The sequence below is a fragment of the Electrophorus electricus genome, chromosome 6 (assembly GCF_041902795.1).
Source record: "Electrophorus electricus isolate QZ-2024a chromosome 6, ASM4190279v1, whole genome shotgun sequence".
Classification (NCBI taxonomy): Eukaryota; Metazoa; Chordata; class Actinopteri; order Gymnotiformes; family Gymnotidae; genus Electrophorus; species Electrophorus electricus.
This window is the reverse complement of record NC_137502.1, coordinates 37,516,372-37,533,730: the sequence shown is the minus strand read 5'-3', so window position 1 is coordinate 37,533,730 and position 17,359 is coordinate 37,516,372. Positions and strand designations below refer to the sequence as shown.

General features: G+C 41.4%; 2 protein-coding genes across 6 annotated transcripts in view; one reads left to right on the top strand and one right to left on the bottom strand.

Annotated features, from left to right (window-relative positions):
* Nucleotides 1-3,159: 3,159 nt before the first annotated feature.
* On the top strand, nucleotides 3,160-7,064 carry pde6hb (phosphodiesterase 6H, cGMP-specific, cone, gamma, paralog b). Of its 4 annotated transcripts, none has more exons than XM_081715648.1 (4): nucleotides 3,160-3,224; nucleotides 4,391-4,686; nucleotides 5,108-5,148; nucleotides 6,103-7,064. In XM_081715648.1, exons 2-4 carry the CDS (start codon nucleotides 4,433-4,435, stop codon nucleotides 6,177-6,179), a joined length of 372 nt encoding a protein of 123 aa, XP_081571774.1. In that variant the 5' UTR covers nucleotides 3,160-3,224; nucleotides 4,391-4,432; the 3' UTR covers nucleotides 6,180-7,064. The 4 variants fall into 4 exon arrangements, with proteins under 4 accessions (XP_081571774.1, XP_081571775.1, XP_026884795.2 ...); XM_081715649.1 differs by having other exon boundaries at nucleotides 3,162-3,224; nucleotides 4,529-4,686; XM_081715651.1 differs by lacking the exon at nucleotides 3,160-3,224 and having other exon boundaries at nucleotides 4,409-4,430; nucleotides 4,529-4,686.
* Nucleotides 7,065-14,503: 7,439 nt separating this feature from the next.
* LOC113589374 (RNA binding protein fox-1 homolog 3-like) overlaps nucleotides 14,504-17,359 on the bottom strand; it is a 39,889-nt gene continuing 37,033 nt past the window's right edge. For both annotated transcript variants that reach the window (XM_035525735.2, XM_081716780.1), the window contains exon 12: nucleotides 14,504-16,885. In XM_035525735.2, coding sequence (XP_035381628.1) covers nucleotides 16,844-16,885 — 42 coding nt within the window. In that variant the 3' untranslated portion in view covers nucleotides 14,504-16,843. The remainder of the gene's footprint in view (nucleotides 16,886-17,359) is intronic.

Sequence of the window (17,359 nt, the reverse complement as noted above, 5' to 3'; positions counted from 1 at the left end):
ACTTCCCCCATTGCTGTCCATGAGGCGGCATGGTTAGGGTTAGGGCTTAGGGATAAGTAACCTCCCCACATGAAGGCATATGAATGGCCTCCACATTTATCACAACAAAAAACCCTCAGCAAATTGTCCCTACATTCCATAATTTAACCACAGTGTCTATTTCTGAAATGTAAACAGGGTTTAATGACACAGGAGATGACATTTATCTGATGCTTTTATCCAAAGCACCTAACAGTGATCACTGAGTACAACTTGAGCAATTGAGGGTTAAGGGCATTGCTCAGGAGCCCCAACAGGGGCAACTTGGCAGTGGCAGAGCTTGAACCAGCAACCTACCGATTACAAGACAAGTACCTTAAGCGATAGGCTACCACTGCTTGCTGATGTAGGCAATCAGTTGGAAGGTGGTGGGTTTGAATCCCAGCCCTGCCATGTAGTCACTGTTGGGCTCTTGAGGAAGGCCCATAACTCTCTCAGCTACAGTAGCACTTTACAATGGTTTGTAGGTGTTTTCGCGTGTGTGTGTGAGAGAGAGAATGTGTGTTTTACATCCCAGGCCAATCCCAGAATGCCTCATTTTGGGCTTGAATTGCTTGCTAGCCAAGCACACTCTCGAACCACCACAGGATGTGGGTAAAAGGAGTGGCATTCACTTCCTGTGCACTGCCATACCACACTGCACCATGGTAAAACTGCAGTGTGCCAGATGCAGAAGAATATGGAGAAAATGCATATCTTACTGTCTTTCTTTTTCTCTTTCACACATACATACACTAGGCCAAGTGAGAAAATGAGCAATGTATTATGTATATTAATTTGTTTTCACTGATATTTACAAACAGGCAGAGCAAAAAATAAATGTGCCACTGACTTATTATGAACCTTGAGGCTACATGCAGCTGGTGATATGATCACGTACTTTCTTGCACTCACTCCAAAAACACATTGTTCAATGCATTTAGAATGCGGCCAGCAGCCTTCTGGGAAAAAAAGCAGCCAATAAAATTCAGTTTAATTATCCTCTACAATTCTGTTTAAATACATTCCATTATAATCCTGCAGCAACAGCGTTCTACTGCTTTTTCCCTTACATCCTATAAACTGTAAAAACCAAGATTAATAATATTGGACACAACCACATAAATACAAGCCACAAAGCACAGAGACAAGTAGAGGAACTCGTACAAGCACCAAAACACAGGGGGAGGTTCCCAAATACCAGTATTATCTCTCCTACCAACAATACTGCTATGATTACTACCACCATTACTATTATTACTCGGGGTACTACTGATATTACTGATACTACCACTACTACCACTACTAATAACATTACGCTACAACTATGCTAACGTTACTACTACCAGTATTGACCTTACTATTACTATAAATACTACTACTATTACTATTATTGCTACTACTACTACTAACACTATTACTACTACTACTACTATTACTATAAATACTACTACTATTACCATTATTGCTACTACTACTACTAATACTACTAACAATATTACTATTACTGCTATTATAACTACTGCTATTACTTTTTTAAAGGCCAAAAGCAGTAATCATGTGGGTTCACTATCTGGATGAAAGGTTATTACTTCTAACACTACTACTATAATGAAAAGCCAAGAACAGCCATTGTGTGGGTTCACCATCTGCAGGGTGAAATGCTGTAGTTGATGGTGGAAAAGCTGTAAATGAGATTACAGACTTAAGGATTCCTAACTTTCTATGTTTGTATGTAAATCTCTGTGTGCTTAGTGGCTGGAGTGAACACAAGATGTGAGCACAAGCATGGAGAGTACTGGGGAAGTGAATGGGTTGTAAATATATCTTTCACTCCATTATAGTACACATGCAAAAGACCATCAAAATGAATAAGTATGACAAACCATGCAGAGAAAGAGAGATGATGACAATTTCGTGGTAGTAGATTAAATGTCTAGTACTGTAGCATCTAGGACAGAACATGACTACAGAAGAACTCCAAAGTTGGCACAAAAGAATTATTTTCTGTAAATAAGAGCAGACTGAACAGTTTTAAGAAGATCACAGAGCCCCTGACAAAAAGTGCTATAATATCAATTACAAACTGTTCATCCTTTTACAGTTGGTGAAAAAGCATATAAAGCACCAGTCCTCTGTTTTGATAAATCAAGTTACAGTCTGCTCTTTTAAATGACAACTGACCTTGCTCCTATGTTGACTGACTAAACTAATACTTTATTGTAGGGTATTGTTTATTACAGTGATTGTATTGTATTGTGTTGATGGTATTGTTTATTAAACTGATGTTGACTAACAAACTCTAGTACTTATTGTTTATTGCATTTATTGTTTAAGATAGACCTTATTTATTTTGTACTTCTAGACATCAGTATTGATCCTTCTATTTCTATAGTATTCTAGATCATTGGTATGTTGGACTCTAACCTACCATACTGGCTAGGATGTATTCTATGAGTAAATGACACAGCACTTTTGTAAGTCACTCCAGATGAATGTCTGCTAAATGCCGTAAATGTAAATGTAAATATCTGCTAAATGCCGTAAATGCTCTGGTGAACCAGGTTACAGTCTGCTCTGATAAACAAAGTTATAGTCTGGTCTGATAAATAGGATTATACCCAGGATTCATTGTTGGAGATACAGTAAAATCACTGGAACAACTAATGATGCACAAAGCTTTAGCCAATGAACTTTTTGACTGTGAGATTTAATGACATTAAACAACCTCAAGGTTCCTGAGACACTCCAAGAGAGATCAGCAGACTGAGAGAGAGAGGAACATTCTCAATGGCTTCCAGGAAACCTCTAAACGTATATGAAACTGTTCTGAACACTGCACAAGTCCATTTGTCAGATCACCATCACTGACATGTTATCTCATAATGAATCACTTCCAACTCATGTCTCTCTACACATACCATTTTCAGCAATATAAAGGCCAGAGACATTATACAGAGAAGGTGTGGGGTTTAGAGGGGTTAGGTGAGTAAGAGAAGGGGGTGTGGCATCTGAAAATGGTGAGGGAGAGCAAAGGGGTGTGGCATAAGAGAGGGGTGGGGTGAGAGAGAGGAGAGCAGGGTTATGCTGCACTTGTCTGGAAACACAAGGATTAGGAGTCAGCTATAAAAGAGACAGACAGCTCTCATTACAATTGCTGCTATTCTGCCAACAGGCACAGACCACAGAGAAGAAACCTCGAACAGGTAAGAAAACCATTTCCAGTGCACCTGGCCTAAACTGGTATATACTTCTGCTTAATAAAATTTTATATATATATATATATATATATATATATATATATATATATATATATATATATATATAATTTCATACTCATAATTATATACTGTTTTATATCATTTTATGCTCTTTTAATTATATACTCTATATATAATTATATAATCTTTAAGTGTAAATTCCCTAATATACTGCTGTGAGTCCAGGTGATTCTACTACTGGCTGGAATGAGAGACTGGGTTAGGGTTGTGGTTATGGTTAGGGTTAGGGTTAGGTTACCCTAACTGGATGTGTTGTCTGAAAGTAAAGTGTTGTCATAGAAGTAAAGCCTGATGCACATAAAATCAATATGTCAAACACTTGTATTTTGCTATAGATCAGAGTGGTGTCAATGTCAATCCCTATGGCTACAAGATTGCTCAGTTTGTTAATGATTACATTTACATAACACAGCAGGATGGGGTGAACTTTGACAAACCAAACACCCTAATAAGATTAAAGAGATCCTAATAAGATTAAAGGAAAGAGAAGAGGATATAAGGGAGGATGGGATTTAAGCAGACAGAGTGAAAGGATCAGAGAGAGCACAGACATATAGTGGAAATCAAGACATAGTATTAAGACCTAAAAGGACAGTAACACTTATCAGGAAGGTCTGACTTCAGATGTTGAGTATAGTATAGTAGAGTAGCATTAGAGTAGAATTAGAGTAGAGAGTTACAGGAGGGACAGAGTAGGGGAGTGTTAGGATTTGGGTCCTAATCCAAAAAGACACTTCTGCTTCTGCCTCCTACAGTTCAGTAGTAACATACATGACAGTAAATAATTGAACAGATGTTTTTCAAAATGTCCAATATAAATTATAGCTATTTACTCACCTTGTCCTAAACACAGTTTAAAACAAAACACTGCTGTTAAGCAGCATACAGTCAGAAGAGGAGAGAGGAAGAAAAAAACATCAAGGCCATATTGTTCATGTACATCATGTACCTGTGCTTGTACTCATTAATAAAAATAATTTTAAAATAAATGGTCTGAGATCAATGGAAAACCTAGAAAATCTGCATGGACACAGAACTCGAGATTGTCATCTCTACTTGTTTGTCTTCCTGTTTCTGTCCCCTATGTAAAGGCAGGTAAGAACTCCTGTGTCTGTCCTCAGATAAAGGCAGGTATGAACACCCGTATCTGTCCCCAGGTAAAGGCAGGTATGATCACTCTTGTCTGTCCCCAGGTAAAGGCAGGTATGATCACCTGTGTCTGTCCCCAGGTAAAGGCAGATATGAATGCAGCACCCCCAGCGGGAAGCGCCCTGGCCACGCCAGCAGGTGGAGCTGGACCCACTACACCTAAGAAAGGTCCGCCAAAATTTAAACAGAGGCAGACCCGCACATTTAAGAGCAAAGCTCCAAAACCTGGACAGAAAGGGTGGGCTACACACACTCACAAACACACACACACCTACTCACTCAAAAACACACACAAACACACACACAGATATACACACATACACACTCACTCAAAAACATGCACACACATAAGCAAACACACTCACACACTCCATATTCTAATGTTAAGTGTATCAGGAGGTGTGTGTGGACTGTGTCAGGAGTGTGTCCGGAGTGTGTCAGGAGTGGCGTTATACTGGCTGATCTGCCTCTTTCTGGATGGGACCCCCCCTTTGAGTCTTGGTTCCTCTCAAGGTTTCTTCCTCATGCTCTAGGGAGTTTTTCCATGCCAATGTCATCCTCAGCTTGTTCACTGGGGGCTTTGGACATTTGTAAAGCTGCCTTGTGACATCTATTGTAAAAAGAGCTAGAGAAATACATTTTTGATTTGACACTTTCAGGTTTGGTGGTGATATTCCTGGAATGGAAGGCCTTGGTACAGGTGGGAGTGCACACACCCACCCACCCACACACACACCCATAAGTACACACCCACACGTATGCATACACATGCATGCACACACAGACTCCCATAAATATCTATACACATGTATACCCACACACACACACACACACACACACACACACACACACACACACATCCACTCACCAGAGATGGTCAGGAGTCACTTTGTCTGATGCAAGTGTGTCTGGAAAAGAATCTGAGTCTGAGGCCTCGTCACATGAACCACAAAAACTTGAAACCTAATGTTACATTTATGCTGGTCTACAAAATAATGTTAGCTAACAAGAACATGGCAGTAGTACAATGGAGCATGCAGCTACAAAAGCTAGAACATTACTACTTAAAATTATATGAAGCTCACTAGAAAAAGTATTCATTATCTAATCAGTCTAGCTGGCCAGCACACTTTTTATCAAAATTAGGGTTACGGTAAAGGTTAGGTTTAGGGCTAGGTTAACGGTTAGGGTAAGGGTTAGGGTTAGCTAGCTAACATGCTTGCTGTCCATGCCAACCTTTCAGTGTGTAAAAAATTAATTAAATAAAAATATTATCATAACTGACTTTTATTCAAATAACTTAAATGTCTTTTAAGTAGAGATGTGAGTCAGTTAAGCAAAAGTGCAAGTCGAATCGCAAGTCTTTCAAAATACATCAGAGTTCAAGTCACTGACTTGTGTCTCCATCTGACACACACACACAAAGCATATATCTATACACAAACACAGCATATATCAACACTACACACACTCACACACACCAACATTACACACAACTTATTACATACACAGACACAGCTCATATCAATATTACACACTCTTTTATATGCGCATACATATGTGACAAGTTTTGATGGTTAAAAACAAAACTTAATAAATAAATAAGGAATAAACAATTTCTTCTCTTTACCTCGACCCCTCTCCTATATCTCAGACTTCTCAGTGGTGTGCCCCTGGGAGGCTTTTGGTGATATGGAGCTCAGTGACCTGGCTAAATACGGCATAATTTAAACATTGTCTCCAGCCTCCTGCCTCTACACCCGTGACTCCGCCCTTTTTCACTCCAGTGACTCCGCCCTTTCTCACTGACCCTTCCCAGTCAGTTCCCCCTATTCCTCTAATGCAGTTATGAGACATTGCATGTTTTTTTTGCTGTAGCTTGGCATAATAAAAGAGACTTATATAACTTCACACATATTAATGATAGTTCATATCATATTTGTATGTGTTGTTATTATTCTTTTTGGCATTTTATTGTTATTATGTAACATTTTATACTGACTTTGTCCATTGTGATAAAACCACCTTTTCAACCCTCTTTCTTACCTGAGTATGGGCTTGGCCTGACTCAACTAGCTTCATAACACCTGATAAATGTTATCCAGTGAACTCCTAGCTGAGGTTCTGCCATTACATGCCTTTGGATAAGCTTTCTTGGAGCATAAATAACACAGTGTAAATATTAATATGAACACTGCGTGTTCCTTCTCTGCAGTCTAAGGTGTAGGGCTGGGTTAGGGTTAGTCTGCAGTCTACAGTGTGGGTTGAGGTTATGGTTAGTCTATAGTTTCTGGGTTAGGGTTAGTCTGCAGTCTTCCATCTGGGTTAGAGTTAGTTAGGGTTACTGTTAGTCTTATGGAACCAACAGTGATGAATCATAATTATAAATCATAATTATTCATGTATTCATTAACAGAAATGGTTCAAGTTATTAAGGTAGAAATCCGCCCTCTCCTCATTCTCCACCCTCTCCCCCTCTTCATTTTCCATCCTGCCCCTCATTCTCCTCCCTGTCCCCTGTCCCCTCTCCTAGCCTGCCCTCCAAACACATTTATGTTAATTTATTTGAATATCTGTAATGATATGGTAATTCAGTAAAGTTTACATTCTCGGGAATTTATGAGAATTGTGTTTGCTGTTTATTTAATGTTTGCCATCACAAACCGTAAGCTGTTAAGAGATATTGGACATTTTGGTAGATTTCCACAGAAGGAAGAGATGTGTCTAGCACATAAAATGTAAAGCTTAAAATGATCAAATGTTTAGAATGAAGCTACTGAGTCCATATTTCCCCATATATATCTATATCAACACAAAGCTCAATATTCATTTATCTACATCAGGGATGATGATAATTGAATCAGCACTTGAAAGGAGAAAGAAGATATGGCTGACTCCTACCAGAGCCAGTTATGTCCAGTGTTATGACCAGTTTTATGACAAATTCCACTGACCATTATGTCCAGTGTTATGACCATTGTTATGATCACTTTGTCTAGTGTTATGGCCATTGGCTTTAAAGTTAAAAAGTGTTCTAATTAAACAACCAGCAGCTTGTACTCCCCATATGAAAAAAAGTGAAATGTTTTGGTGTTGGGCAAAATAATATGGTGGATTACTTCCATTGATCTCACTTTTCTCTGATTGTTGGATATTGTGTCAGTTACCCTATTCTATATTATAGACCAGTGGCTCACAAGCATGAGAGGATTCTGATTGCACAATTAAAAGGAGCAAAAAATAATTTTTACTATCCAAAAATAGCCAACAATATTTCTGAAAGTAATGATTTATTATTTATACATATTTCTATAAAGAGCAGTTCACATGACATTGGGTTATAATGCTCAAAGCAGTTTAGGCTCCACAGAGTGGACCCCCAGGAAACTGAGCAACGCTAACGCCTGCAGTACTGTGGTCCACACTCTCCTCCTGTCACACAGACAGTGGAACACAGTTTCCAAGCCCGCCAAACAGCCTGGAACCAAGCACTTCACCACACCCCGCTAACCCAACACTTCACACTACTCCTTTAACCCAACACTTCACCTCACCCCCTCTAACCCAACAAGAATAGGGACACCTTACCCCAAGGTGTACGCCATCATACATAGTCTATATGCCATAAAACACCAACGTTTACCAGTGCTAAAGCTTACCAATGGTTAGCATTATGCATAGTGGTCTTTCCAACACAAGACTGTGCATAGTGATTTTACCAATGGTCAGCACTGCACATACTGACCTTCCCAATGCTTGGCACTAAGCGATCTTACCAATGATTAACATTCCGCATAGTGATCTTACAGTGCTTTGCACTATGCATAATGATCTTACCAACACTTATCATTGCACATAGTAACCTTACCAATACTTAATATTATGAAAGGTGATCTTACCAAAACTTGGCACCATGCACAGTGATCTTACCAACTCTTAGCACTACACATAGTGTTCTTACAATACTAACCAATTCTTAGTGATCTTAAAATGCTTAGCACTGCTCAGTGATTTTACCAATGATTACCACTGCGCATCTTCTCAAGGCTTAGCATTGCACATAGTGATCTTGCAACACTTAGCACTGTTCATAGTGATTCTACCAACTCTTAGCACTATGCAAAGATATCTTACAAATGCTTCGCACTACACAGTGATCTTAAAACTCTTAGCACTGCTCAGTGATCTTCCCAACACTTAGCACTATGCATAGTGATTTTACCAACGCGTAGCATTACGCAGTGATCTTACAACACAACAAACCAACTCTAAGCACTACACATAGTGTTCTTACAAATGCCTAGAACTACCCATTGTGATTTTATCATTGCTTTGCAATACGCATAGTGTTGTTACAATGCTTAGCATTCTGCACAGTGATCTTACAAAAGCTTAGCATTGTGCATCTTATGAATGCTTAGTCCTGCATAGTGAGCTTAAAATGCTTAGATTGAGGAGGCAGACGCATGTGCGGAGAGGAGTGAGATTTATTATGGGCAAATCCAAAATCAGAGTCGTTAAAGCCCAGGGTCATAGAGCCGACACGGAGAGCACAAGGATACATGATTAAACGGGACAAGGGCTAAGATACAAGAGTAACTAAACACAGAGGCTAAAATTAAACACACGGAAACAAACAGGGGAGCAGGCTATAACATAAACTAGGAAACACAGAGGCTAGCTGAACACAAAGGCACAGAGTACAAAGAAACCACCATAAGAATAAACATGCAAACATAATGAATTAAACCCATACAATATTTCAATGACCAGCAAAAACACATAAGAAGAGGAACTTCTTCCCACAGGCCATTCGGGCCCTGAATCAGGGCAACTGATAAACTGTGGGGACCACCACCATGATGTAAATAACAATCTCTCTCTAACAGTCTCTCAGTCTCTCTCTATTGGTCTTCAGGGAATGAAAGTGCTTCCAGAGAGAAGAGAGAACAGAGAGAAGAGCCTATTATTGGGATGGGTTGGGTCCTTCACAATCCTCCTGGCCTTGGTCTGGCACCGCTTGTAATAGATGGTCTGCAGGTTGGGAAGTTCCGTATGAGTGATGCGCTCTGCTGAATGCACCACCCTCTGGAGTACTTGTCTGTCCTGCTTGGTGCTGTTCCCAAACCAGACTGTGATGTTCCCCGTGAGGATGCTCTTGATAGTGCAGGTGTAGAAGTTCCACAGTACCTTGGAGGGCAGTCTGAAGTCTCTTAGGTGTCTGAGGTGGTAAAGACGTTGACCAGCCTTGTTTGCCAGGGATTTGGCGTGGTGGGACCAGGACAGGTCCTGCGAGATGTGAACTCCAAGGTACCTGAAACTATCTACTCTCTCCACCATGGTTCTGTTGATCCTCACAGGTTGGTAGTGCTGCTCCTGCTTCTTGCTGCAGTCCACAATCAGCTCCTTTGTCTCGCTGACATTTAGGAGGAGATTACTTCCCTGGCACCAGTTTTCCAGGTGTTTAATCTCCTCCAGGTAGGCCCTCTCATCGTTTTCCAAGATGAGGCCCATGACGATGGTATCGTCAACGAACTTGACAATGTGGAGCTGGAAGTGGCCGCGCAGTCGTAAGTGTACAATGAGTAGAGCAGGGGACTTAGGACACAACCCTGAGGAGCTCCAGTGCTGAGGGTGAGGGTGGATGAGACACAGTTGCCCACCCATACTGATTGTGGTCTGTCTGTTAGGAAGTTGGAGATCCAGCCCACACAGGGATAGATGCAGTCCTAGATCCTCCAACTTAGTAGTGAGTCAGAAGGGGATGATAGTGTTAAATGCTGAACTGTATTTGACCAACAGTATTTTAACATAATTACTCCTCCCTTTGTCCAGGTGGGTCAGTGTGGTGTGGAGTAGATGTGCAATTGCGTCATCAGTGGAACGGTTGTGGCGGTATGCAAATTGCAGTGGGTCCATGGAGGCTGGCAGTAAAGAGGTGATGAAGTCTCTGATTAGCTTTTCAAGGCACTTCATCACGACTGATGTGAACGCAACAGGGCAGTAGTCATTGAGGCCAGAGGGTCGAGGTTTCTTTGGGACGGGGACGATGGTGGATCGCTTAAAGATGGATGGGACGATACCGGGTGTCAGGGAGAGGTTGAAGATGTTGGTGAACACCAGGGCTAGCTGGTCTCCGCAGGCTTTGAGGACTCTACTGCAGATACAGTCTGGTCCTGCCGCCTTCCTGGTATTCACTCTTTTAAACACTCTCCTCATGTCACTCTCCATGATGATGAGAGGGCGCTGTTCTATGGCGGACTCTGCGCATGCTCCATTGGCTGCGCCGATAGCACCATCAGCATTGTTAGGACTAGCCCTGTTAGCTTTAGCGCTGCTAGATGTAACCTTAAAGCAACCAAAGAACGTGTTTAGCTTGTTTGCCAGAGACTCATCCATGCTCATCAGTCCGGTGGGTGGGCTTCTGTAGTCTGTGATTGTCCGTAGTCCCTACCACAGGGATCTAGAGCCAGCTGGAACTGTGCCTATAGTTTCCTCCTGTAGTGCCAGTTCGCCTCCCTCACCGCCCTGCGCACTCCGTATGCTGCAGACTTGTACTCGTCCATGTTCCCGCTGATGATCCCTGCATTGTAGGCCGTAGTGTGAGAGTTCAGAGCCTCGCGGATGGTTTTGTTCACCTAGGGCTTCTGGTTGGGAAATTTCTTGATGGTGGTTCTTGGAATTGTATCGTCCACCAGTTTCCCAATAAACCCTACTACTGCCTCCGTAAACTCGCTAACATCATCGGTGCTGTCCCAGTCTGCATCATCCAGACCATCCTGTAGAGCGGCCACCGATTGGTCTGTCCAGCATGCGACCTCCCTCTGAACCAGAGATTCCCGTTTCAGCCTTTGTTTATTTTTTGGTATGAGGAAGATGGCGGTGTGGTCCGACTTACTAAACAGTGGATGAGCTAGTGCCTTGTAGCTGTCCTTGTATGGGGTGTAGCAGTGGTCTAGTGTCCTCTTTCCCATGGTGGGGAAGGTTACGTGCTGATAAAGGTTGGGCACTGCACACTTGAGGTTAGTGCTGTTAAAATCCCCAACTATGATAAGTGCAGCGTCTCAGTGCTGTGCCTGAAACTGTGTGAGAGCCTCATGAATTTCCCACAGTGCAGTGTCCATGTTGGCCTGGGGTGGGATGTACATGGTGTTGATGATGCCCCAAGTGAACTCCCAAGGAAGGTAGAAAGGACGAAACTTTAGGGCGAGCAGCTCCAGGTTGGGTGAGCAGGAGCAGGCGAGAGTAACAACATTAGCATTGCTGCACCAGCTGTTGTTTACCATCACACACATTTCACCACCTCTCGACTTCCCCGAATCTGCCATCCTGTCCATGCGGTGAACTGAGAAGAACTCGGCTGGCTGGATAGCGTGGCTCAGTAACGCTGGGATCAGCCATGACTTGGTGAAGCAGAGGAGGTTGCAGTCCCGAATGTCCATCTGAACCTTTATCCTGGCCCGGAGGTCGTCGAGCTTGTTGTCCAAAGACTGGATATTGGCTAGCAGGATGCTGGGTAAGGGAGCTCGGTGTGCCCGAGCCCTCAGCCTGTTCCTGACGCCGGCTTGCTTTCCTCGAGGCCATTTCCTCCCGTCGCGTCCTTTGTTCTCCCTCAGGATCTCCGTTGGCCATCTTGGGTCCAGGGTTAGAGATGGCTTGAGGTGAGTGTTATGTAGACTAAGAGAAATAAGAGCATCTCTGCTGTATGAGATGTAGAGAGAAGAGTGGTGTAGAAAGAAAGACTGTGGCGATATCAGGGATAGCGGGAAGGGCGGGAAGAGCGAAAAGAGCGAAGAAGATAGCGAAAAGGGTGAAAAAAGTGCCAGGTGTGGACAGAGCAGTCGTAACGGCAGCCGACCTCACCGGCGCCATCTTGAACATCTTAATCTTACCAACGCTTAGCACTATGCAGTGTTCTTACAACGCTTGCCAATGTTTAGTGATCTTACAATGCTTAGCACTGACAGACAGTCCATTTGCTGATGTCACTCCCACTACTCTGACAAACACTGACACAGTTCTTGTGCTGATGTCACTCCCACTATTCTGACAGTGACAGTTCTTCATGGTCTACTTCCTCATGGTCTACTTCTTCATGGTTTATTTCTTCATAGTTTTCTTTCTCATAGCCTACTTCTTTATGGTTTATTTCCTTATTGCCTACTTCTTTGTGGTCTACTCCCTTATGATCTACTTCTCCATGGTCTACTTCCTTAGGGCCTACTTTTTCATGGCCTACTTATCCATGGTCTACTTCTTCATGGCCTACTTTTTCATGGCTGAACCATTGTTACTCCTAAATGCTTCCACATCATAATATCAATTACAGTTAAATGGGGTAGATCACAAAACCAAATAGATTCACAGATACTTCCACACCTCCACAAATAATCTAAATATCCTATACACACAAAGAACAGGAGGAAATTAAACCTCTTTCCAACAGGTTTAATCCAACTGTCTGTTGGCCCAGATCATACAGAAATTGTGTGTCACAAAAGGGACTATTAGGGTCAGTGTCATGAACAGTTTAGGGTTAAAGTCAGGGTCAGGGCACAGTTAGGAACAGTTCAGGTCAGGAAACGTTCAGAGTCACGGTTAATGTCAGGAACAGTTCAGGTGTAGCTCTGACACCAAAGTCCCAAACTGGAGATGAAGAGAGCAAGAACTTCTCTCCTTAACTATTCAACTGTTCAGATTCACACGATACACTCTCACTCTCCAAATAGCACACTACAGACAAATATCACACGATTCTAACATTAAAAAGAAAAAAATGTTTTTGAATTCCAAAACAAATTAAAATAATGGCAGTAGTAATGATACCAGTAATAATGGAGAGGGTTTACAGATACTGAGGTTGACATGAAGACACATGCACTACTACTATCCAAGCCTAACAAATCCTGTGGGAGTGAGAGAGACATCAAGCCCTGCAGACAGTTGGCACTGCATCTCTGTTTAAGATGGCTGATTTTGTCTGCAGAAGCACAATCTGATGACAGCCTGGAACACATTTAATCTATGCAATACAGTTTCCAACAGGTGGTGCTGACAAGCAACTGTGGCTTGAGCTCATTTTTCCCCAAGCTTAGCTGAAAGTAGGAAGAGAGTGTTTCCATCACCTGCTGGTGATGAGTTTGTATTTCTTGCCCTTTACACCATGTATGTCTACCTCAAAAAGCAACATGTCCTTTTTTCAGGACAACGCTAAGGACACAAGTGGTGTTATGCTGGATACTGGTAAATCTGTGGCAAGTGGATGATTTACTGGGTAATTTAAATGTGTTGCACTGTATCAGTAAGTCATTAATTGCTCTTTAGGCTATCTTTTATTGTGCATGACCGAGCACTGGGGTTGGGGTTAAGGCTAGGGTTAAGGTTAGGGTTAGCAGTGCTAAGGGTTAGCGCCAGGGTTAGGGTTAGAGTCACAGTTAGCGTTACCAGTGCTAAGGGTTAGTCTCAGGGTTAGAGTTAGCAGTGCTAAGGGTTAGGGTAACCAGTGTTGAGGGTTAAGTTCAGGGTTAGGGTTACCAGTGCTAAGGGTTAGAGTCAGGGTTAGGGTTACCAGTGCTATGTTTTAGTGTCAGGGTAAGGGTTACCAGTGCTATGTTTTAGTGTCAGGGTAAGGGTTACCAGTGCTATGGTTTAGTGTCAGGGTAAGGGTTACCAGTGCTAAGGGTTAGTGTCAGGCTTAGGGTTACCAGTGCTAAGGGTTAGGGTCAGGGTTAGGGTTACCAGTGCTAAGGGTTAGCGTCAGGGTTAGCGTTACCAGTGCTAAGGGATAGGGTCAGGGTTAGGGTTACCAGTGCTAAGGGTTAGTGTCAGGGTTAGGGTTACCAGTGCTAAGATTTAGTGTTAGGGTTAGGGTTACCAGTGCTAAGGGTTAGGGTCAGGGTTAGGGTTACCAGGGCTTTGTGCTATGATGGAACGTGTGCTGTGATGTTTCATGTTGCTTGGCTAGGTTAACCCTAACCAGGTACAGGGAAGTGATACAGAGGACTGCAGCAACAGGACTGGGAAAATATTTTAGTTTTGATAGTAAAGTTGGATAAGATTACATAAACATTTGTGCCAGTACAACAATAAAAAATAACTTTGAACAATATTCATACTTAAAACCAGAAACAAAAATAATGAAGACTCATATGTATATTACCACAACAATGATAATAGTAATAAGAGGAATTACATAATCACATACATCACATACATCATTATATTACAATACAAGTGACATTTTCTAAAGCATTGTGAGGTTGAAGAATTAAAATAACAATGTTGTTTTTTTTCCATTCATGTTTAATGTTTAATATCACTTTACAGTAATACTTTATAATTAATTTTATAAATGATTTAAAATTAGTTTGTCAAACACCCTGATCATTATTAATAAGCAGTTACAACACATTAATGAAAACGACAAGTGATCTGTTGAATGTGGGCTCAATATTCGGCAAGCAACAGGTAACTGTTGCCCTTTTATTTATGTCTTATATCTTCTTATTATTCATTATAATGTGTTTATGACCAACTAGTCATAAATCCACTAAAGTGGAGCCTTACTGTATTTTACTGTAAAGCTGTACTATATTTTCTCTTGAATTTTTCCTTTTGGATTTTGCCTAGTGTCCATTTTGAAGGTTTTAGTCTCAATTGTGCAAATATATATGTGTATTTAAATATTGTACATATACATGTAAATGATGTAAATAAAGTACATATATATGTAAATGATATAAATAATGACTATCTCTTTTGATGTGCAGTCACACTCACTCTCCTGTTTAACACCGGCAGATTTCTGACTTCAGAACCACTTTTGACTGAAAATAATTTAAAATACAGTTAGGGTTAGGGTAGTTGTATGGTTGTATTTAGGGTAATTTTATGGTTGTAGGTAGGGTAATTGGATGACTGTAGTTAGGGTAGTTGTACGGTTGTAGTTGGGGTAGTTGTATGGTTGTGGTTAGGGTAGTTGTATGGCTGTAGTTGGGGTAGTTGTAGGGTAGTTGTATGGTTGTAGTTAGGGTAGGTGTATGGTTGTCAGTGTCAATGCTGGGTTGAGAGTGGGATGAGTCTGACCACTGATGAAGTCCTAAAGGATGGTAACAAACTGCACAGCAGCAGACTGGCAATAGACTATTTGTAAGCATGTTTGTACATTTATGTACTTATGTGTGTATGTGATTATTCTATCTTAGTGTGTGTAAAAGTGGTGGGGGGTACTTGTCAGTGGAACACATGCTTACTGGACTAAACAGAGTTCTCAACAAAGGCAAAACTACCATCACACAGCCAGACAGAACCCATCAACAGGACCTACAGGCCACTGTAAGAATGTAGTGCAGCAGTTAGGAAGTGTAGCTGGGTGCATTTACACTGTCCCTAACCTTAGCTAACCCCAGACCTAGTTATCCCTATCCCTAACCTTAGCTAACCCCAGACCTAGCTATCCCTATCCCTAACCTTAGCTAACCCCAGACCTAGTTATCCCTATCCCTAACCTTAGCTAACTCTAACACTACACTAGCAGTAAAAGAGTTTTTATAGGACTGAGCAAGTAGTCTGTGTTTAGTGTTTATTTGATGTTTGTGTTTGTTTACTAAGCTAAAACATGAGTCTTTTGGTTTAGTATTTGTGTACATTTTAGCTTAGTCTGTGTGTGCGTGTGTGTGTGTGTGTGTGTGTGTGTGTGTGTGTGTTTTCTAAAGGTAAAATGTAAAAAGTCTTAATCGCTCATTAAATTCCGCAGGGTAAAACTTCAAACAACAAAATGTTACTCCCAAAAGAAATGTTACCCCCAAAAGGTTCTTCTGTATTTCAGTACTTCCTCCTGTTAGACTCTCAGCTGTTGTTTGTTTTTTTCATTCTTCCCCTAAAAGTTCAAAACCATCTAATCTAGGGTTTTGTTTCCATGGTAACAGTGAAACTAGTTGTGCAATAGATGGTTTAATGGACCACAGATAAAAACATTTTTCTGTTACCAATGTTGAATAGCTGCAGTCAGTGTGGGTTAAATCCAGATATGGAGTCAGAACAGCTGCAGTTAGTGTGGGGTAAATCCAGCTATGGAGTCAGAACAGCTGCAGTTAGTGTGGGGTAAATCCAGCTATGGAGTCAGAACAGCTGCAGTCACTGTGGGTTAAATCCAAATATGGAGTCAGAACAGCTGCAGTTAGTGTGGAGTAAATTCAGATATGGAGTCAGAACAGCTGCAGTCAGTATGGGGTAAATCGGTAACCACCCCTGTACAGGTTAGCCTAGAAAGAGAGTAATTTTTCTGTTTCCAATGTTGAATAGCTGCAGTCACTGTGGGTTAAATCCAGATATGGAGTCAGAACAGCTGCAGTTAGTGTGGGGTAAATCCAGCTATGGAGTCAGAACAGCTGCAGTCAGTATGGGGTAAATCGGTAACCACCCCTGTACAGGTTAGCCTAGAGAGAGAGAGAGAGAGAAAGACACAAAGAGAGTAAAAGAAAGATACAAAAAGGCCAAGCAAGTTTTAGAAACATATTTTAAAAAAAGTAAGCCTCACTCCTATTATTATAAACATTTCTAATCAAGAACGGAGCAAAGAAGACAGTCTGGCTGGATATAAAGTCTGGGAAAAAAAAGAAATCTTGGCTGCTAAAAGAGCAGAGAGTTTGCAAATGATGTGAAAAAAACAAAACCAAAATAGAATTGCCCTTTCTAACCGAATGCTCAAAATTCAAGATGTGTGAAAAATTATTTCCAAAAACGCTAAATGTCCAAGATTTAACAGCCTCTCTAATGTTCAGAAATGACCACATCTACTAGGGAAGCACAAGAAGTGCTGGACATCAACAGCTCAAAAAATCACCCTCTACTATCATAAATATCGATGAGGGAAATGAGAGAAAGCGAGACAGAGAAAGTGATAGGGGGTG